The following is a 21,102-nucleotide window of genomic DNA, read 5'->3' on the forward strand; positions in this document are numbered from 1 at the left end:
GCCCCCTGGTGGTGAGGGTAGGAAACAACACCTCCACCCCGCTGATCCTCAACACTGGGGCCCCACAAGAGTGCGTTCTCAACCCTCTCCTGTACTCCCTGTTCATACATGACTTGATTACCACCAGTGACGAGACGGCCTACAGGGAGGAGGTGAGGACCCTCGGAGTGTGGTGTCAGGAAAATAACCTCACACTTAACATCAACAAAACAAAGGAGATGATCGTGGACTTCAGGAAACAGCAGAGGGAGCACCCCCCTATCCACATCGACGGGACAGTAGTGGAGAAGGTGGAAAGTTTTAAGTTCCTCGGCGTACACATCACGGACAAACTGAAATGGTCCACGCACACAGACAGCGTGGTGAAGAAGGCGCAACAGCGCCTCTTCAACCTCAGGAGGCTGAAGAAATTTGGCTTGTCACCCAACACACTGACAAACTTTTACAAATGCACAATCGAGAGCATCCTGTTGGGCTGTATCACCGCTTGGTATGGCAACTGCTCCGCCCACAACCGTAAGGCTCTCCAGAGGGTAGTGAGGTCTGCACAACGCATCACCTGGGGCAAACTACCTGCCCTCCAGGACACCTACATCACCCGATGTCACAGGAAGGCCAAAAAGATCATCAAGGACAACAACCACCCGAGCCACTGCCTGTTCACCCCGCTGTCATTCAGAAGGCGAGGTCAGTACAGGTGCATCAAAGCTGGGACCGAAAGACTGAAAAACAGCTTCTATCTCAAGGCCATCAGACTGTACACACACACACACACACACACACACACACACACACACACACACACACACACACACACACACACACACACACACACACACACACACACACACACACACACACACTTATGTTCACTCACACACATTCTCCTCTCAACTTTGTGACCTCGTACTTTGAGTCATTGTAGGTATGCGACTGTGAGTGTATTAAGTCATCCATCCACACTCCAGGCTGGTTGGAGAGAGAGAACACCATCCTCTGTTGCTTTTCTGCCCTACTCTTCTGTTCCATCTTATTCATCTCATTTATATTCATCACAGCCTTTTGGTGATTTCCCCATCACATCGGACTGACTGGAGTGGACAGGGGGAAGTTTTTCCAATGTTGTAAAATGTCATGTCGGATTCAATGACTCACTGTCATTGTACTAATGCATAGTATAAACAAGCACACACATACGTGAACGCACACGTGTGAACTCACACAGACACAGACATACACACACATACTCAGTTGCCTTCTCTACCTTCCTGTCTGATAAAGGGTTGTGATAGTCTAAATGACCTCTCATTAGTATAATGGTTATTCTGTGGGAAGTGATCCAGCAAAACATCTACGTCTACACCCTGTTCAATGACTATCTCAGGAAGCTGCTGCGTTGATATACTACTGAGCTATTATGATGGTGTCATTAGTGCATAGTAATATACAGTACCAGTCAAAAGTTTGGACACACCAACTCATTCAAGGGTTTTTCTTTATTTTTACTATTTTCTACATTGTAGAATAATACACAGAAGATAGCCCACCACAGGAAAGGAAGATCCAGAGTTACATCTGCTACAGAGGATACGTTTATTAAAGTTAACTGCACCTCAAATTGTAGCCCAAATAAATACTTCACAGAGTTCAAGTAACAGACACATCTCAACACCAACTGTTCAGAGGAGACTGCTTGAATCAGTCCTTCATGGTCAAATTGCTGTAAAGAAACCACTACTAAAGGACACCAATAATAAGAAGAGACTTTCTTGGGCCAAAAAACAAGAGCAATCGACATTAGACCAGTGGAAATCTGTCCAAATTTGAGATTTTTGGTTCCAACCGCCGTGTCTTTGTGAGACACAGAGTAGGTGAATGGAAGATCTCTGCATGTGTGTGTAATGCCCTTGTTAAAACCAGGTATAGAGTTTATTTGCTATAATTAATTGGTATTAGATTTAAAAGGTGATCAAATTGCTCCTGAATTTTTATGTTAATGCATTTCTTTTGAAGAAATATTTCTTTAATGTACAAGTGAATAGGTTGGTATACTTTTAGGTTTAAGTTTTGACCAATAAGGTAGCTTGTTAAGCTGTGGCCAATGGGAGAGCTGACCTGGTTAACAGGAGGCCTGGGAAAAAGGAGACGTTGGAAAAAGAGGGAGAGACGTTGAAAAGTATGGAAATACATTATCAGTGTTGGTGAAGAAAAATAGAACAAAACATATACCTGCCGAGTATTGAAGGGAAATACTGATTTGATTTTATAAGAGAGTTATTATTATTTTGTTAAAATATTCTTCAGGCTAGGGTCTATTTTTCTCCACTTCCTGTCTGACTTAGGTGCCCAAAGTAAACTGCCTGTTACTCAGGTCCAGAAGCCAGGATATGCATATAATTGGTAACATTGGAAAGAAAACACTTTGAAGTTAGTAGAAATGTTAAAATAATGTATGAGACTATAACACAATTGATATGGTAGGAGGAAATCCAAAGGAAAACCAACCGGAAATTGTTTATTTTTGAGAGCCCATGCTCTTACAATGGAAAGCTATGGGTCATATGCAATTCCAGCTCCCAGATTGCAATTCCTATGGCTTCCACTTGATGGCAACAGTCTTTGTTCAAGGTTTCAGGCTTATTTCTTCCCAAATGAGGAAGAATATTGAGTTTTGGTACTGGGAGTCAGAGTTGGAAATCAGTCTGTGCGGACGCGCACCTGCTTATTTTGCTTTTCTATTGAACATACTTCTTTCCGTATGAAATATTATAGTTTAATTACATTTTAGGGCACCTGAGGATTAAATAGAAACATATTTTGACTTGTTTTAACAAAGTTTAACAGTAGCTTTTTGGATTCCTTTCTCTGCATGTTGAACGAGTGGATTACTCAAATCGATGGCTCCAACTAAACTGACTTTTTGGGATATAAAGAAGGATTTTATCTAACAAAACGACCATGCATGTTGTAGCTGGGACCCTTTTGATTGCAAATCAGTGGAAGATTTTCAAAAAGTAAGTGAATATTTAATCGCTATTTGTGATTTTATGAAGCCTGTGCTGGTTGAAAAATATTTTGATTTGGGGCGCCGTCCTCAAACAATCGCATGGCATGCTTTCGCTGTAAAGCCTATTGTAAATCGGACAATGCAGTTAGATGAACAAGACTTTAAGCTTTTAACCGATATAAGACACTTGTATGTACCTAAATGTTTAATATCCATAATTTTTATGATTATTTATTTGAATTGCGCGCCCTCCAATTTCACCAGAAGTTGTCAACAGGTGTCCCGCTAACGGGATGCCTAGCCCTAAATTAATTGAAAGACTTAGTAGAGACTGAAGCTACTGTTTCATCGTGGAGGTATTTGACAGCCTCGAGGTTACCCTAGCATCGTGCGAGACCTGGAGAGAATTGCTTGTGGAAGATTAACGAGTTCATATTTCCATGGGATATCTGATGCTGCTAAGAACAACATTCGGTGAAACTGGAGGGCACGTAATTCAAATAAATATTCATAGAAATTCTGTATATTAAACATTTAGGTACATACAAGTGTCTTATATCGGTTGAAAGCTTAAATTATTCTTAATCTAACTGCACTGTCCAATTTACAGTAGCTATTACAGCGAAGGCATACCATGAGATTGTTTGAGGAAGGCGCCCCACATCAAAATATTTTTTTCAACATCCAGAGAAAGATATCAGAAAATCTACCCTGAAACTTTGTTTCAACAAGTCAAAATACTCCTCAGATACCCTAAAATGTAATCAAACTATAATATTTCTTATGAAAAGAAGTATGTTCAATAGGAAACCGGTTTTAGCAGGTGCGTCTTGTCTTCATCGCATGCGCAAATACGAATTTCCAAGACTGTGTCCCTGTACTAAAACTGATATTTGTTTTGGAAGTTACAAGCCTGAAACCTTGAACATAGACTGCTGACACCCTGTGGAAGCCATAGGAATTGCATCCTGGGAGCTAGAATTCAGTATGCCCCTATATATTCCATTGTAAGAGCATGGTCTCCAAAAAAAAAACTCAGGTTGGTTTTTCTTTGGATTTTCTCCTACCATATCTATTGTGTTATAGTCTCCTACATTATTTTACATTATTTTATTTTACTCCTACATTTCTACAAACTTCAAAGTGTTTTCTTTCCAATGGTACCAATTATATGCATATCGTGGCTTCAGGGCCTGAGCAACAGGCAGTTTACTTTGGGCACGTCAGTCAGGCGGAAATTGAGAAAAAATGGGCCTAGCCCTAAAAAGTTATTAAAGCTGGTTGAGGGAATGCCAAAAGTGTGCAATACTGTCAGCATGTCAAAGGGTGGCTACTTTGAAGAATATAAAATGTAAACTATATTTTGATTTGTTTAACACTTTTTTGGTTATTACATGATTCCATATGTGCTATTTCATAGTTTTGATGTCTTCACTATTATTCTACAATGTAGAAAATAGTAAAAATAAAGAAAAACCCTTGAATGAGTAGGTGTGTCCAAACTTCTGACTGGTAATGTACATCTCCTACAGTGGCAAGCCAGAGGCAGGAGACAGGAGGCAGGAGACAGGAGGCAGGAGGCAGGAGAAGTGACATAGAGAGAGTAGTGAAAGATGCTTCGACTGCAAAGTCAAGTCATCATGGAGATACACAACACCTATTCTGGAAGCCATAATCAAATCTCATGCAGCTAGCTGGCTCCAGACTACATAACAGCCTGTCTCCTACATCGTTGAGCCTGATGAGTTGTCAGTTCTCCCCAAATCAACTCATCAGTATACAGAGTATAACAGCCTATCCCCTTGAGGCTGAGGTATTAGCTCCCTGTTGTCCCCACCCTGCACCCTGCTGGTGACATCAATGTGACCCTTGGTGGAGGATGCAGGTATTAGCTCCCTGTTGTCCCCACCCTGCACCCTGCTGGTGACATCAATGTGACCCTTGGTGGAGGATGCAGGTATTAGCTCCCTGTTGTCCCCACCCTGCACCCTGCTGGTGACATCAATGTGACCCTTGGTGGAGGATGCAGGTATTATCTCCCTGTTGTCCCCACCCTGCACCCTGCTGGTGACATCAAGATGACCCTTGGTGGAGGATGCAGGTATTAGCTCCCTGTTGTACAAGCTCCCTGTTGGGTTTGTATGTACTCTAGTGACAGAGAGAGTTATCAGTCTCTCCAGAGGACAGAGGGAAGTGCGTCTCCATATCTCCTCCCACCTATCTTGGGGCGGAAGCGTAGCCTAGTGGTTAGAGCTTTGGACTAGTAACTCAAAGGTTGCAAGTTCAAATCGCTGAGTTGACATGGTACAAATATCTTGTTCTGCCCCTGAACAAGGCAGTTAACCCACTGTTCCTAGGCTGTCATTGAAAATAAGAATTTGTTCTTAACTGACTTGGCTAGTTAAATAAAGGTAAAATAAAATACAAAATCTTACTAAGAAGCAGATGGAATTATGGTCTGATCCATTAAATCCTAATGAACTGAGCAGGAGGGCTATTTCTCCTGTGATGGACTGACACCCCTCCTCCATCATGCTGTGTGCACATGTGTGTTTGATGGAGTTGCCTTGTCGGTCATTGTGATGGCCTAGTTATGTCAGTAGATATGACTACCAGGAAACTGTTCTAGTCCACTATGGAATATTCTCACTAATAGAACTTCAACAGCAAACTGATCGGTTATCAGTGCCTGTTTTTAACCGCTCTCAATTCAATGAAAGGGCTTTATTGGCATGGGAAACATGTTTACATTGCCAAAGTAAGTGAAATAGGTAATAAACAAAAGTGAAATAAACAATAAAAAAAACAGTAAACATTTCACTCACAAAAATTCCAAAATAATAAAGATATTTCAAATGTCATATTATGTCTATATATATGTATATATATATACAGTATTGTAATGAGGTGCAAAAGGGCAAATAAATAAACATAAATATAGGTTGTATTTACGATGGTGTTTGTTCTTCACTTCAATTTATTGACTCCATTTTCTCTGCTGCTGAAATACATAATGACATCTCTCTCTTTCCCTACCCTCTGTCAGTGTTTGTTTCCATCTCTTCCCCTCTTCTCTCTCTCTCTCTCTCTCTCTCTCTCTCTGTGTGGTGTGTTTCTAGCTGTTCATTGTTTCCTGCCTCTAAGATCTCTTTTGTCGTTGCCCTCTGTGGTTCATCTAATCCTCTATCTAATCAGTCTGTAGAAATAATTACACAGCCCTCTCTGATCCCTTAACCCCTATCAACATGAAAACAACATGCATACGCACACAGGAACACACGCACGCACACAGGAACATACGCACGCACACAAGAACACACACACGCACACAGGAACACACACATTCACACAGGAACACACGCATGCATGCACACACACACCACACACACACACACACACACACACATACGCATGCACACACACACACACCACACACACACACACACACATACACATGCACATGCCCCCCCCCCCCCCCCCACACACACACACACACACACACACACACACACACACACACACACACACACACACACATGTCAACATGACAACAGCACCAAAATGACACAGGCAATCATATAGAGTACATGATGAGTGTGATCATGAAGAGATATGCAGTACATGATGAGTGTGATTATAAAGAGATATACAGTACATGATGAGTATGATTATAAAGAGATATACAGTACATGATGAGTATGATTATAAAGAGATATACAGTACATGATGAGTATGATTATAAAGAGATATACAGTACATGATGAGTATGATTATAAAGAGATATGCAGTACATGATGAGTGTGATTATAAAGAGATATACAGTACATGATGAGTATGATTATAAAGAGATATACAGTATATGATGAGTATGATAATAAAGAGATATACAGTACATGATGAGTATGATTATAAAGAGATATACAGTACATGATGAGTATGATTATAAAGAGATATACAGTACATGATGAGTATGATTATAAAGAGATATACAGTACATGATGAGTATGATTATAAAGAGATATACAGTACATGATGAGTATGATTATAAAGAGATATACAGTACATGATGAGTATGATTATAAAGAGATATACAGTCCATGATGAGTATGATTATAAAGAGATATAGAGTACATGATGAGTGTGATTATAAAGAGATATACAGTATATGATGATTATGATTATAAAGAGATATACAGTACATGATGAGTATGATTATAAAGAGATATACAGTATATGATGAGTATGATTATAAAGAGATATACAGTATATGATGAGTATGATTATAAAGAGATATACAGTACATGATGAGTGTGATTATGAAGAGATATACAGTACATGATGAGTGTGATTATAAAGAGAAATACAGTATATGATGAGTATGATTATAAAGAGATATACAGTACATGATTAGTGTGATTATAAAGAGATATACAGTACATGATGAGTGTGATTATGAAGAGATATACAGTACATGATGAGTGTGATTATAAAGAGATATACAGTATATGATGAGTATGATTATAAAGACATATACAGTACATGATTAGTGTGATTATAAAGAGATATACAGTACATGATGAGTATGATTATAAAGAGATATACAGTATATGATGAGTATGATTATAAAGAGATATATTGTGCATAGAGAAGACAGTTCTCTACGTAATTAATGTGCCTGCTGCATTCTGTATTACAGTATTTCACTGTCTAGTATTGTACATTATTGAACAGTGTTGTACTGTAAAACTCTATGGATTTCATTTTTTTGTCTATCTCATGAATGCATCCTTCTGTATAACTGAAGAAGCAATGCTGTAGTTCTGTCTTGTTATTCTATGTGAGGTGAGAATGAACAGGCAACCCTCCTGAGTTTAGTCCCGGGATTAGACCTGCAGTCTACCTCTGATTGGTTGATCTGTTTACCAGGCTACATCTTCAGGAACTGTACGAAGGATGGCTGGACAGAGCTGTACCCTACGTATGAGGAGGCCTGTGAGTTCGCAGATGAGTCAGAGACAGGATCAGAGGTTAGAGACACCACATCACTCACGACGAGTACCTTCTCTTTTACTTACTCACTCATATAATCACTCATCGGAATTGTCCTTGTTCATTTTTCTTCTCAGGTGAGATGGAATGGGATTGGTTGAGGGGAGAATTTGTCACATTTCAAAATGTAACAACTCCACTGAGCCATTAATTCATGTACTTATTCAGTCATGTACTTATTCAGTCATGTACTTATTCAGTTGTGTACTTATTCAACCATCTACTTATTCAGTCTGAATTACCTATCTCACTCTATAGGCCTACTCTTTTTTCTCCTCTCTCTCTCTCTCTCTCTCTCTCTCTCTGTCTCTCCCTCTCCCTCTCCCTCTCTCTCTCTCTCTCTCTCTCTCTCTCTCTCTCTCTCTCTCTCTCTCTCTCATTCGCATGCTGGAAGCATTGTTGAACGTCGGTTGTGTTACTTTGTTGTGTTACTAACAGGTCGGCCAGCCAGCCAGCCAGCCGAACAATAACATTACTATCTCTCGTTACATCACTACGATGGATATTTGAGCAATCATTTATTTACATTTTAGTCATTTAGCAGACGCTCTTATCCAGACCGACTTACAGTAGTGAATGGATACATTTCATACATTTTTTTTTTCTTCCCCGTACTGGTCCCCCGTGGGAAAGCGCTGGCTGTTTCTGCAGGCCATTCACGCTAACCATCTGGCAACACATACATTTAGACAAATCACAAGTTTGAAAGGAAAGGCAAAGAGAAAAGAAAAGAAATGGTAGGACAGACAGAGTGAGACATGAGAAGGATAGATAAACATCCCAGACTTCCTAGCGGCCATAGCTGAGTGCTCAGAGGGCTCACCTCATCCCCCTGTCACATCCCTCCCTCTGTCTCATTCCCAACCACTCCCCATATACACACGTATCTCCACACACCCTCTCTCACGTACACCTAGAAGACACAGACACACACACACTTCCCAAGGCCATGAGGAAGGTGTGTGATCGTGCTGTGCATCTGAAAACGCTTATTAAGTAGTGTAACTCCCTAGACAGAAACACAACAGTATCTTTCCTGGCCCGATATGTTCATTCGCTACACTTGTACTGTTTTGTCAGTATATGTAATGACATTATTATATGATTCAGTATATGAGGGACATGGAGGGTAGCCTACTGATGGTATTTGAAGTCCTCTCAGTTATAAAACTGAGGCTAAGCCTGCACTATATGTTTCTTTTTGACCTCTGACCTGTTGCTTTCCAGACAACATACTTCTCCACCATCAGTCAGGTGTACACCGCTGGATATGCCACCTCCCTCGTCTCCCTCATATCAGCCATCTTTGTCTTCACTGTGTTCAGGTAACACTAGGACATATTCCGTCCAATATTTATTCCTTAGATACACACAGATACATGATAAAGCTGTGATGATAAATAGATAACACTTGAAGACTGGATTGTGGTCATATAGGCATTATAGTTCATTATGGACCCTCTAACATGACAGGAAATTAGGTTAGTCTAACAGGAAGTTGACTCTCCTGTACAGGAAGTTCCACTGTACCAGGAACTACATCCATATCAACCTGTTTTCCTCATTCATCCTGAGAGCCAGTGCCGTCTTCATCAAGGACGGAGTTCTGTTCGCTGATGAGAACCTGGACCACTGCTTCATGTCCACGGTGAGTGTCATGCTGTCATCAACAAGCGACACAAACTATACTGGACTTACTGTCTTAATACTGTTTGTAACTCCCTGTCACACTTTCACCTGTTATGCCACCATATATTTAGATATTCTATACCATATCTATATTACTGTCATGTAAGTTCATATAGTGTATACCACCGATGTCTACTAAGTTCCTGTGGCTTTATAGGTATGTCTTCATCCGTGCACTTTCCTCTTTTGAATGTCATTGCCTTCAGATGTATGACTCATCTTGTTGTATGGGAAAAGCATTAGAGGGTGCTGTGAACGCTATCTGACTAGAGCACATTTTAGCTCATTGAAATGAATCTGTGAGAGACAGCGAGTCGAGACTTTCTCCTCCAAATACTTTTATGCTAAAACATTGGCCTGTTTCTAAAAAGAGTGAGTCGTCCAGTCGACTTTGGTCCTTTTCTGTGGCAGTGAGGCCATTGGATCAGAAGCTCAGTCGTGACTCATTAAGAGTGATGAGAGAGAGAGAGACCGATAAGAGAGAGAATGATGAGAGAGTGACAAAGAGAGAGGGGAGAAAGAGAGGGGAGGGGAGAGAGACAGATAAGAGAAGATAGAGAGAGAGAAATAGAAAGGGGGGGGGAGAGAGAGAGAGAGAGAGAGAGAGAGAGAGAGGTCTCTTGCACCCCAACAGGACACCAGGTTCTATATTTAGAAGCTAAATCCACAGCACAGAGAGGAGATAGGGGATTACAGAGACTACTGCAGAAGTAGAGAAGGGTGGCAGTGTGATTGTGGCTCAGGGAGTCACCAGAGGGGTACAGGCGAGGGGTGGAGGTGGCAGTGTGATTGTGGCTCAGGGAGTCACCAGAGGGGTACAGGGGAGGGGTGGAGGTGGCGGTGTGATTGTGGCTCAGGGAGTCACCAGAAGGGTACAGGGGAGGGGTGGAGGTGGCGGTGTGATTGTGGCTCAGGGAGTCACCAGAAGGGTACAGGGGAGGGGTGGAGGTGGCGGTGTGATTGTGGCTCAGGGAGTCACCAGAAGGGTACAGGGGAGGGGTGGAGGTGGCGGTGTGATTGTGGCTCAGGGAGTCACCAGAAGGGTACAGGGGAGGGGTGGAGGTGGCGGTGTGATTGTGGCTCAGGGAGTCACCAGAAGGGTACAGGGGAGGGGTGGAGGTGGCGGTGTGATTGTGGCTCAGGGAGTCACCAGAAGGGTACAGGGGAGGGGTGGAGGTGGCGGTGTGATTGTGGCTCAGGGAGTCACCAGAAGGGTACAGGGGAGGGGTGGAGGTGGCGGTGTGATTGGGGTTCAGGGAGTCACCAGAAGGGTACAGGGGAGGAGTGGAGGTGGCGGTGTGATTGGGGTTCAGGGAGTCACCAGAGGGGTACAGGGGAGGAGTGGAGGTGGCAGTGTGTGTGTGTTTGGGGAGTGATGTGGGGTTAAATAATTGAGGAGTGGTGCTCCTGGCTGATAGCTGTCCCTCCTGACCCTCACCCCCATATCGACCGAAACCTGAATGGGCCCAACCTCACACAAGAGGACATATTGAGTCTGACGCTGATTAGAGTGTAATTACAACTCTCATAGACAAGCACACACACACACACAATTTTAGGCAAAAAAAATTATTGTTGTCTATCAACAATGACAAGCCACCGTGGTCTGACAACTTGGATGTAAAGTTACTGAGGATAATAGTGGATGATATTGCCACTCCTATTTACCATGTTTTCAATTTAAGCCCACTAGAAAGTGTGTGCCCCCAGGCTTGAAGAGAAGTAAAAGTCATTCCACTACCTAAGCCCCCTTTACTGGCTCAAGTATCTGACCAATCAGCCTGTTACCAACACCTAGTAAACTTTTGGAAAAAATGGTGTTTGACCAGATACAATAATAATAAACACATTGAAAAAAAACTTTCAGCACGCTTATCGGGAAGGATATTCAACAAGCACAGCACTTACACAAATGACTGATGTTTGCCTGATAGAAATTGATGATAAAAAGATTGTCGGGCTGTTTTGTTAGACTTCAGTGAGGCTTTTGACATTATCGATCATAGTCTGCTGCTGGAAAAGCATATATATTATGGCTTTACACCCCCTGCTATATTGTAGATAAAGAGTTATCTGTCTAACAGAACACAGAGGGTGTTCTTTAATGGAAGCCTCTCCAACATAACCCAGATAGAATCAGGAATTCCCCAGGGCAGCTGTCTAGGCCCATTACTTTTTTCAATCTTTACTAATGAGATGCCACTGGCTTTGACTAAAGCGTCTAAGTATGTGTAAAAAGTTAGTCCTAACTGCAACTCTTAACAAAGAACTGCAGTTAGTTTCAGAATGGGTGGCAAGGAATAATTCAGTCCTAAGTATTTCTAAAACTAAAAGCATTGTATTTGGGACAAATCATTCACTAAACCCTAAACCTCAACTAAATCTTGAAATAAATCATGTGTAAATTGAGCAAGTTGAGGTGACTAAACTGCTTGGAGTAACCCTGGATTGTAAAATGTCATGGTCAAAACATGTTGATACAATAGTAGCTAAGATTGTCACGACTTCTGCCGAAGTTGGCTCCTCTCCTTGTTCGGGCGGCGTTTGGCGGTTGACGTCACCGGCTTTGTAGCCATTGCCACTCCATTTTTCATTGTTCCATTTGTTTTGTCTTGTTCCCTGCACACCTGGTTTTCATTCCTTAATCACACTGCATGTATTTATTCCTCTGTTCCCCTCCATGTCTTTGTGTGAAATTGTTTGTTGTTATGTGGTTATTGTGACGCGCCAGGCTATGTTTCCATGTTCCGTGTTCGTGCACATTGTATGTTCATTTGGTACATTAGCTTTGGTGAGTGTTTTTTTGTAATTTACACTGTACATTAGTGATGTAATTTACACTGTACATTAGTGGTGTAATTCACACTGTACATTAGTGGTGTAATTTACACTGTACATTAGTGATGTAATTTACACTGTACATTAGTGGTGTAATTCAGAGAAACTTGCAATCAATGCATAAGGTGAGCTTTTCTTTTCCGATGGGACGTTAAACGGGTGTCCTGACTCTCTGTGGTCACTAAAGATCCCATGGCACTTGTCGTAAGAGTAGGGGTGTTAACCCCTGTGTCCTGGCGAAATTCCCAATCTGGCCCTCATACCATCATGGCTACCTAAATATCCCCAGCGTCCAATTGGCTCACTCATCCCCCCTCCTCTCCCCTGTAACTATTCCCCAGGTCGTTGCTGTAAATGAGAATGTGTTCTTCGTCAACTTGCCTGGTGAAATAAGGGTTAAATAAAAATGAAAGAGTTGAGAAAACTCTGATATTGATGTTGCTATATGGTGTGTGTGTACTGTAGATGGCGTGTAAGTCAGCGGTGGCCTTCTTCCAGTTTAGTATCCTGGCTAACTACTTCTGGTTGCTGGTGGAGGGCATGTACCTCCAGACCCTCCTGTCCCTCACCTTCGTCTCACACAAAAAGTACTTCTGGTGGTACACACTCATCGGCTGGGGTAGGTGACCTTCTCTTTTTATCTCTCTCCATGTCCTCGTCTCTCTCCTTCCCTTTGTCCTTCTCTTTTTACGTCTTTCCCTCTGTACTTCTCTTTTTACATCCTTCTCTCTCCTCAGCAACTCAAAGAGGAATGGTTTAGTAAGAACACCTGGCTGATATTGTCCTCTGCATCTGTTAGGTCTCCCAACTACAATACTGTTGGTGTGGGTTCTGACACGCAACTTCTATGATAACCGGGGGTAAGGATAGAAACTTATGTTTACTATAATCTTACTCTGAATTGATATTGTCATGTGGCCTATATACATGAATACTAATGTATTGTTGGCGGATGGAATAATACTGTACTGTATAATATCATGTGGTTCTGTCCTGATGTAGTTGCTGGGACGACACTGATGTGGCCTTTATCTGGTGGATCATCAAAGGGCCAATAACAGCATCACTACTGGTGATTGGCCTAACCCTAACCTAACCCTAACCCTGGTTTCATGTCCACATCCCAGTTCTTCCTAACCCAACTCCAACCCAAATCCTAACTCCACTCTAACCCTAATCCACCCAGCCCTAACGCCTCCTCTTCCTCCACTGCTCCAGGTCAACTTCATCATCTTCATCAATGTGATCCGTATTCTGGTACAGAAGCTCAAGTCTCCAGGCGTGGGGGGCCACGACACTGGCCACTCCATGTGAGTCTCAGAGAAACACACACATGCATGCACACATGCACGCACGCACGCACACACACACACACACACACACACACACACACACACACACACACACACACACACACACACACACACACACACACACACACACACACACACACACACACACACACATGCATGAACACACACACACACACACGTGTAAAGGTGGTGCCAGACACAAAGACATTATTGTGACTCTTATCTGTTCTCTCTCTCTCTCTCTGTGTGTGTGTGTGTGTGTGTGTGTGTGTGTGTGTGTGTGTGTGTGTGTGTGTGTGTGTGTGTGTGTGTGTGTGTGTGTGTGTGTGTGTGTGTGTGTGTGTGTGTGTGTGTGTGTGTGTGTGTGTGTGTGTGTGTGTGTGTGTGCGCAGGAGGCTGGCTAAATCCAGTCTGTTCCTGATCCCTCTGTTTGGGATGCACTACATGGTGTTTGCCTTCCTACCAGAGAACACAGGAGAGGAGGCCCGTATCTTCATAGAGCTGGGCCTGGGATCCTTTCAGGTAGGGGCGTGATGGGTCGTGGTAGGGGTGTGCCTGCGTGCCTGCGTGCCTGCACACGTGGTTTGGGTGTGACACTACTGCATAGGGGAATATGTGTTACAAAGTCAGTTACATTTGACATCCAGTAGTATATTATTTTGTAATAATGTAGCTAGTTAATATAACTGGAAAACTCACTTTCTATTCCTTCTTCTTCCCCAGGGCTTTGTGGTGGCTCTGCTCTACTGTTTCCTAAATGGAGAAGTAAGCAGTAACCAACACAATTACAATGACAGAATTAGAATCTAGAATTACAGTGATTTTGATTGAATAACTCGCAGCGTTCTTACTGCAGAGACATAGATGAAAATCCAAAATCGTTTCTGATTGACTGCTATCTCAAGTCTCTGATGTCAAGATTATTTTATGTACTGAACGCTGTGTACAGACCTCTCAATGTGCTTTCAAATGACAGAGTGCTCTCTCTCTTTCTCTCTCTCTGTGTGTGTGTGTGTTTGTGCCTGTGTGCGTGCATGCATATGCATGTGTGTGTGTGCGTGCATATGCATGTGTGTGCGTGCATCCGTGTGTCCAGGTGCAGGCAGAGCTGAAGAAGCGTCTATGGAAGTGGCAGATCCAAGGTTATCTGAGCTACAGTAGGAGAAGACGTACCCTCTTCACAGAGAGCTCCACTGTCACACAGATCTCTGTTCTGGAGAAGTCCTCCCCCAAGGAGCTGCCCTGCACACACACACTCACGCACATCAACAAACATACACTCACACACACTTCTGTCCCGAGCTATACTGACACACAAACACTCACACACACTGACACACAAACACTCACAAACAGCTCTGTCTCAATCTGTGATGACACAAACACCCTCACACACAACACCGACTCACTCACACACAACTCAACAGTCTGAGAGAACAAAAAATCACGCTCTCTCTCTCTCTATTCCCAATCCTCCCTCTTCTTTTCTTCCTCCCCTCTCTCAAGGATGGTCTACACCTTGACTCTATAGTGCCCAAATCTCAGATAGGCCTGTTTCAGTCTAGAGAGATCTAAATGTTGTTCCATAGACTGAGCTGTCTGTTGTGTTGACTCACTGGCTTGGCTGTGTGGTTCCATAGACTGAGCTGTCTGTTGTGTTGACTCACTGGCTTGGCTGTGTGGCTCCATAGACTGAGGAAGAGTTATACAGAAATAATAGCAAATTATCGCAATGGCCACAGATTGACCAGATTCCCAAATGAAGCAAGCTTTATAGTGTCTACAATATACTGTATCTTCCATAGTACAAGTAAATACACAGCCTTGTCTGTTAGGGCTTTCTAAATGGACTGTGCTGTGTTTGGGTGGGTTGCTGCTATTGTTGCCAGACATGGACTTGCTGGCTGTGTGGTCTGGTCACTAGACACTAGTGGACTCTAGTGGATGCTAGTGGACTCTAGTGGACTGCGCTTGTGTCCAGAGTAGAAATGGACTGGCCCCGGTGTGTTTGAAATGCAGAGTAGTGATAAATTGAACATATTGATTGAGAGGAAGAGGTTCAACTGACCTCTCTCCCCTCATCAACCTGAAGGAAGAGATTCAACTGACCTCTCGCCTCTCATCAACCTGTAGGAAGAGGTTCAACTGATCTCTCTCCCCTCATCAACCTGAAGGAAGAGGTTCAACTGACCTCTCTTCCCTCATCAACCTGATAGAAGAGGTTCAACTGATCTCTCTCATCAACCTGAAGGAAGAGATTCAACTGATCTCTCTCATCAACCTGAAGGAAGAGGTTCAACTGACCTCTCTCCCCTCACCAACCTGATAGAAGAGGTTCAACTGATCTCTTCTCATCATCCTGAAGGAAGAGGTTCAACTGACCTCTATCCCCTCATCAACCCGAAGGAAGAGGTTCAACTGACCTCTCTCCCCTCATCAACCTGGAGGAAGAGGTTCAACGGACCTCTCTCCCCTAATCAACCTGAAAGAAAAGGTTCAACTGATCTCTCTCATCAACCTGAAGGAAGAGGTTCAACGGACCTCTCTCCCCTCATCAACCTGGAGGAAGAGGTTCAATGGACCTCTCTCCCCTAATCAACCTGAAGGAAGAGGTTCAACTGATCTCTCTCCCCTCATCAACCTTAAGGAAGAGGTTCAACTGACTTCTCTCCCCTCATCATCCTGAAGAAAGAGGTTCAACTGACCTCTATCCCCTCATCAACCCGAAGGAAGAGGTTTAACTGACCTCTCTCCCCTCATCATCCTGAAGGAAGAGGTTCAACTGACCTCTATCCCCTCATCAACCTGGAGGAAGAGGTTCAACTGACCTCTCTCCCCTCATCAACCTGAAGGAAGAAGTTCAACTGATCTCTCTTCCCTCATCAACCTGAAGGAAGAGGTTCAATGGACTCTGTCTTCTCATCAACCTGAAGGAAGAGGTTCAACTGACCTCTCTCCTCTCATCAACCTGAAGAGGTTCAACTGTCCTCTCTCTTCTCATCAACCTGAAGGGTACAGAGAAGAACAACCACTTCTACCTTATGGATTGTAATGCAACATGTTGCACAGTGCACTAGCATGTATGGAGCACTACACTGTAAAGATTATTATTTATATAGACCTTGTTTTTTGTTGTTATTAATTGTCTTAAAACCAGTTGAGCTGACAGCCGTTGTGTACTGTTTCGCTATGGCTTTAGTCATCCATCTAGCAAGAGGGCAATATTTTAATAATGTAGTGTTGTTCCCCCCCAGAAAGCTATGACCTTTGGCTTTCACCTGGAATTGTTTATCTATGTCTGAGAAAAAAAGAAAAAAAAACTTTTCATCCCATATGATCTAGTACACAGTAAAGGTATACTAAAACAAATACAAAAATTATGATATGATAAAATAACATACAGTTGGGAATGAATAAGCCTTTTCATACTTTATAATATGTCCATATATAGTTAATCTGTTTTCGGAACATTTACCCAAAATATTTCACATTCTTTATTACTTTACCAAACATACAGTGCCTTCGGAAAGCACTTTCTCCACATTTTGTTACATTACTACCTTATTCTAAAATGGATTAAATGAAACTAAATCCTCAGCAATCTACACACAATACCCTTTAATGACAGAGCAAAAACTGATTTTTAGACATTTAGCAAATGTATAAAAATGTTTAAATAGAAATACCTGATTTACAAAGGTATCCAGACCCTGCGCTAAGAGATTTGAAATTGAGCTCAGGTGCATCCTGTTTCCATTGATCATCCTTGAGATGTTTCTACAACTTGATTTGAGTCCACCTGTGGTAAATTCAATTGATTGGACATGATTTGGAAAGGCACACACCTGTCTATATAAGGTCCCACAGTTGACAGTGCATGTCAGAGCAAAAACAAAGCCATGAGGTCGAAGGAATTGTCCGTAGAGCGCAGAGACAGGATTGTGTCGAGGCACAGATCTGGGGAAATGTGCCAAAAAATGTCTGCAGCATTGATGGTCCCCAAGAACTCAGTGAAGTTTGGAATTGCCAAGACTCTTTGTAGAGCTGGCCGCCCGGCCAAACTGAGCAATCAGAGAGAAGGTGTCAATGTCGTGTGTGTAGGTGGCAGGGAAGTCAGTCGCAGGAGAAACCAACTTGGTGTAACTGGAGTAGTTTAATTAAGATAAAACAAACTCCAAAAACCAATGTACATAAATAAAATAACATGGGTAAAATAACCCGTCGCGCACCAATACAAATCCACGACCACATAACAACAAACAATTTCTGACAAGGACATGAGGGGAAACAGAGGGTTAAATACACAACATGTAATGAATGGGATTGGAACCAGGTGTGTAGGAAGACAAGACAAAACCAATGGAAAATGAAAAATGGATCAATGATGGCTAGAAGACCGGTGATGTCGACCGCCAAGCACCACCCGAACAAGGAGGGGCATCGACTTCGGCAGAAGTCGTGACAGAAGGGCCTTGGTCAGGGAGGTGACCAAGAACCAAATGGTCACTCTGACAGAGCTCTAGAGTTCCTCTGTGGAGATGGGAGAACCTTCCAGAAGGACGACCATCTCTGCAGCACTCCACCAATCAGACCTTTATGGTGGAGTGGCCAGACGGAAGCCACTCCTCAGTAAAAGGCACATGACAGCCCACTTGGAGTTTGCCAAAAGGCACCTAAAGACTCTCAGACCATGAGAAACAAAATTCTCTGGTCTGATGAAACCAAGATTGAATACTTTGACCTGAATGTCAAGCGTCACGTCTGAAGGAAATCTGGCACCATCCCTACGGTGAAGCATGGTGATGGCAGAATTATGCTGTGGGGATGTTTTTCAGCGGCAGGGACTGGGAGACTAGTCAGAATCGAGGGAAAGATGAACGGAGCAAAGTACAGAGAGATCCTTGATGAAAACCTGCTCCAGAGCTCTCAGGACCTCAGACTGGGGCGAAGGTTCACCTTCCAACAGGACAACAACACTAAGCACACAGCCAAGACAAGGCAGGAGTGGCTTTGGGACAAGTCTCTGAATATCTTTGAGTGGCCCAGCCAGAGCCCGGACTTAAACCTGATTGAACATCTCTGGAGAGACCTGAAAATAGCTGTGCAACAACGCTCCCCATCCAACCTGACATATCTAGAGAGGATCTGCAGAGAAGAATGGTGTGCCAAGCTTGTAGCGTCATACCCAAGAAGACTTGCGGCTGTAGTCGCTGCTAAAAGTGCTTCAACAAAGTACTGAGAAATGGTCCGAATACTTATATAAATGTAATATTTCAGTTTTTTAAAAAATAAATTAGCAAACATTTCTAAAAACCTGTTCATGCTTTGTCAATATAGGGTATTGTGTGTAGATTGATGAGGGAAAAAAACAATTTAATCAATTTTAGAATAAGGCTGTAACGTAACAAAATGTGGAAAAAGTCAAGGGGTCTGAATACTTTTCCGAAGGCACTATCTTGACATTAGTGATAGTCAAAATCTGTTACATTTGTGAACGTCTCAATCAACATTTGGGCCATTTAAACAGCGTGCGTCCCTCTTATAGACAAGGGGAGAAGGGCTATGTAAAGGCATCGATTATGTCGCTCTGACCATATGCAATGTGTCTGCCTCCAAAGTAAAACAAATGTTTGACTTCCACACAAAATTACTTCTTAACTAATTTTAGGTTTAAGGAAGTGTGTAGATTGCATTCTTTATTGTAGAGCTATGTTGTATTTAGATCCGCCTGCTCGAGACAAATTCAGCGATTGCTTTGCCATGTCTGTGCTGTGAAGCAGTCGAGCTGGATAAATGTTTTTCTAAGGACCGCCCCTTTGATGTCACATTGCAGTGAAGTGATATAAATTGATGTAGTGATGAAACCGACGACCAGAGGGAGGCAAATACAAGTTTATTCGACAGAGGAAGGTCTGCATTGCTGTCTTCTGACATAAAACAGTGGGAAGTCAATAAAATAAGGTAAACATTTACATATTTTTAAAGTAATTCTAGTGCACATTTTCAGGGACTGTCAGTTTAAAATGTTTTAATGTAGAAGTGTACATAGACATGAATGAATGAGATTATAGATTGTTGATAAGAGATTATAGATTATAGCGATATAGAGATGTATAGATTATAGAGATAATAGAAATTATAGAGATGATAGATTAGATAATAGAGATGATCGATTATAGAGATTAGAGATAATAGAAATTATAGAGATGATAGATTATAGATAGTCTAGATTGGTTTTACTTTTGAAACTTTGTACTCCTGTTTTTTTGGATTACATTGCATTTATTTAGAGATTTTATTAACACCAAAGTCAGCGTATATATATATCAAAACTGTTTCAAAGTGTTCTATATTTCTGAGCAATCTGTACAACATATTCCCATTACACATCTTAATTATTTAATTTTGAACATGTTAATATTTTGTATCATATACACACATATATGTAGGTACTAGGTTTACGGTGTAACAACATTTAGTTATATAATAAAATTAGTAAATTAATAAAATATATTACAACTTGCTTTTCAATAGAATTATATAAATTGTTTATCAATTTATTGACAAATTGCAAAAACGTGTTGTTACATACTTCGTGTACTATCAATACTTTTTAGGGAAAGGAAAATTTATTGACAGATGGATTTGTCATGAGGTTGTAACTGTACAGTATGTGTATGTTTTCAGATATTTGTATTGTGTAGTTGGGAAAATGTACAGGTTTTGGATTATCTTGTCTGTTTATTTCTTGGTGTCAATAATTGCATCTCTCCACAAGGGAGCACTGTAGAATCATATTTTCTGGGGGACATTTTAGTACCTTTCCAGACGATAAACAAATCAGAAGTAAATGGGTACTGTACATGGTTAAAGTATTCGGTGTATATATACATGAAACACTGTATTAAAAAGTCATTCATGCTTTGGAGCTTGTGACCTGCTATGTGAATCTGTGATTGTGGGAAAAGGAAGTTATGGCTCAGACGATGACCTCTGGTACATTTACCATGTACTACTGGTCTGTGTTGCTCATATATGCATCTGACATGTAAGGCAATCATCCCGTGTATTCATATCATGAAATATATCAATTATAATATGTCATTTTTTGTGGAATATGATAAGCATACTATACTAACATATACTGCACTTTGATTGATTTGAAATATAAAAAAGCTGTATACTCTATTATAACATGGGCAGCAT

The 21,102-nt window shown here is 41.9% G+C and overlaps 1 protein-coding gene across 1 annotated transcript in view; it reads left to right on the top strand.

Moving 5' to 3' along the window:
* ghrhrb (growth hormone releasing hormone receptor b) overlaps positions 1-20,824 on the top strand; it is a 60,711-nt gene extending 39,887 nt beyond the window's left edge. The window contains exons 4-13 of the mRNA XM_014123307.3: positions 7,934-8,034; positions 9,284-9,381; positions 9,572-9,704; positions 13,049-13,202; positions 13,383-13,443; positions 13,586-13,655; positions 13,802-13,893; positions 14,289-14,418; positions 14,620-14,661; positions 14,993-20,824. Of these exons, the coding sequence (XP_013978782.1) occupies positions 7,934-8,034; positions 9,284-9,381; positions 9,572-9,704; positions 13,049-13,202; positions 13,383-13,443; positions 13,586-13,655; positions 13,802-13,893; positions 14,289-14,418; positions 14,620-14,661; positions 14,993-15,328 (1,217 nt within the window). The 3' untranslated portion in view covers positions 15,329-20,824. The remainder of the gene's footprint in view (positions 1-7,933; positions 8,035-9,283; positions 9,382-9,571; positions 9,705-13,048; positions 13,203-13,382; positions 13,444-13,585; positions 13,656-13,801; positions 13,894-14,288; positions 14,419-14,619; positions 14,662-14,992) is intronic.
* The last annotated feature ends 278 nt before the right edge of the window (positions 20,825-21,102 follow it).

The sequence above is a fragment of the Salmo salar genome, chromosome 10 (assembly GCF_965601325.2).
Source record: "Salmo salar chromosome 10, fSalSal1, whole genome shotgun sequence".
In the NCBI taxonomy this organism is placed as follows: domain Eukaryota; kingdom Metazoa; phylum Chordata; class Actinopteri; order Salmoniformes; family Salmonidae; genus Salmo; species Salmo salar.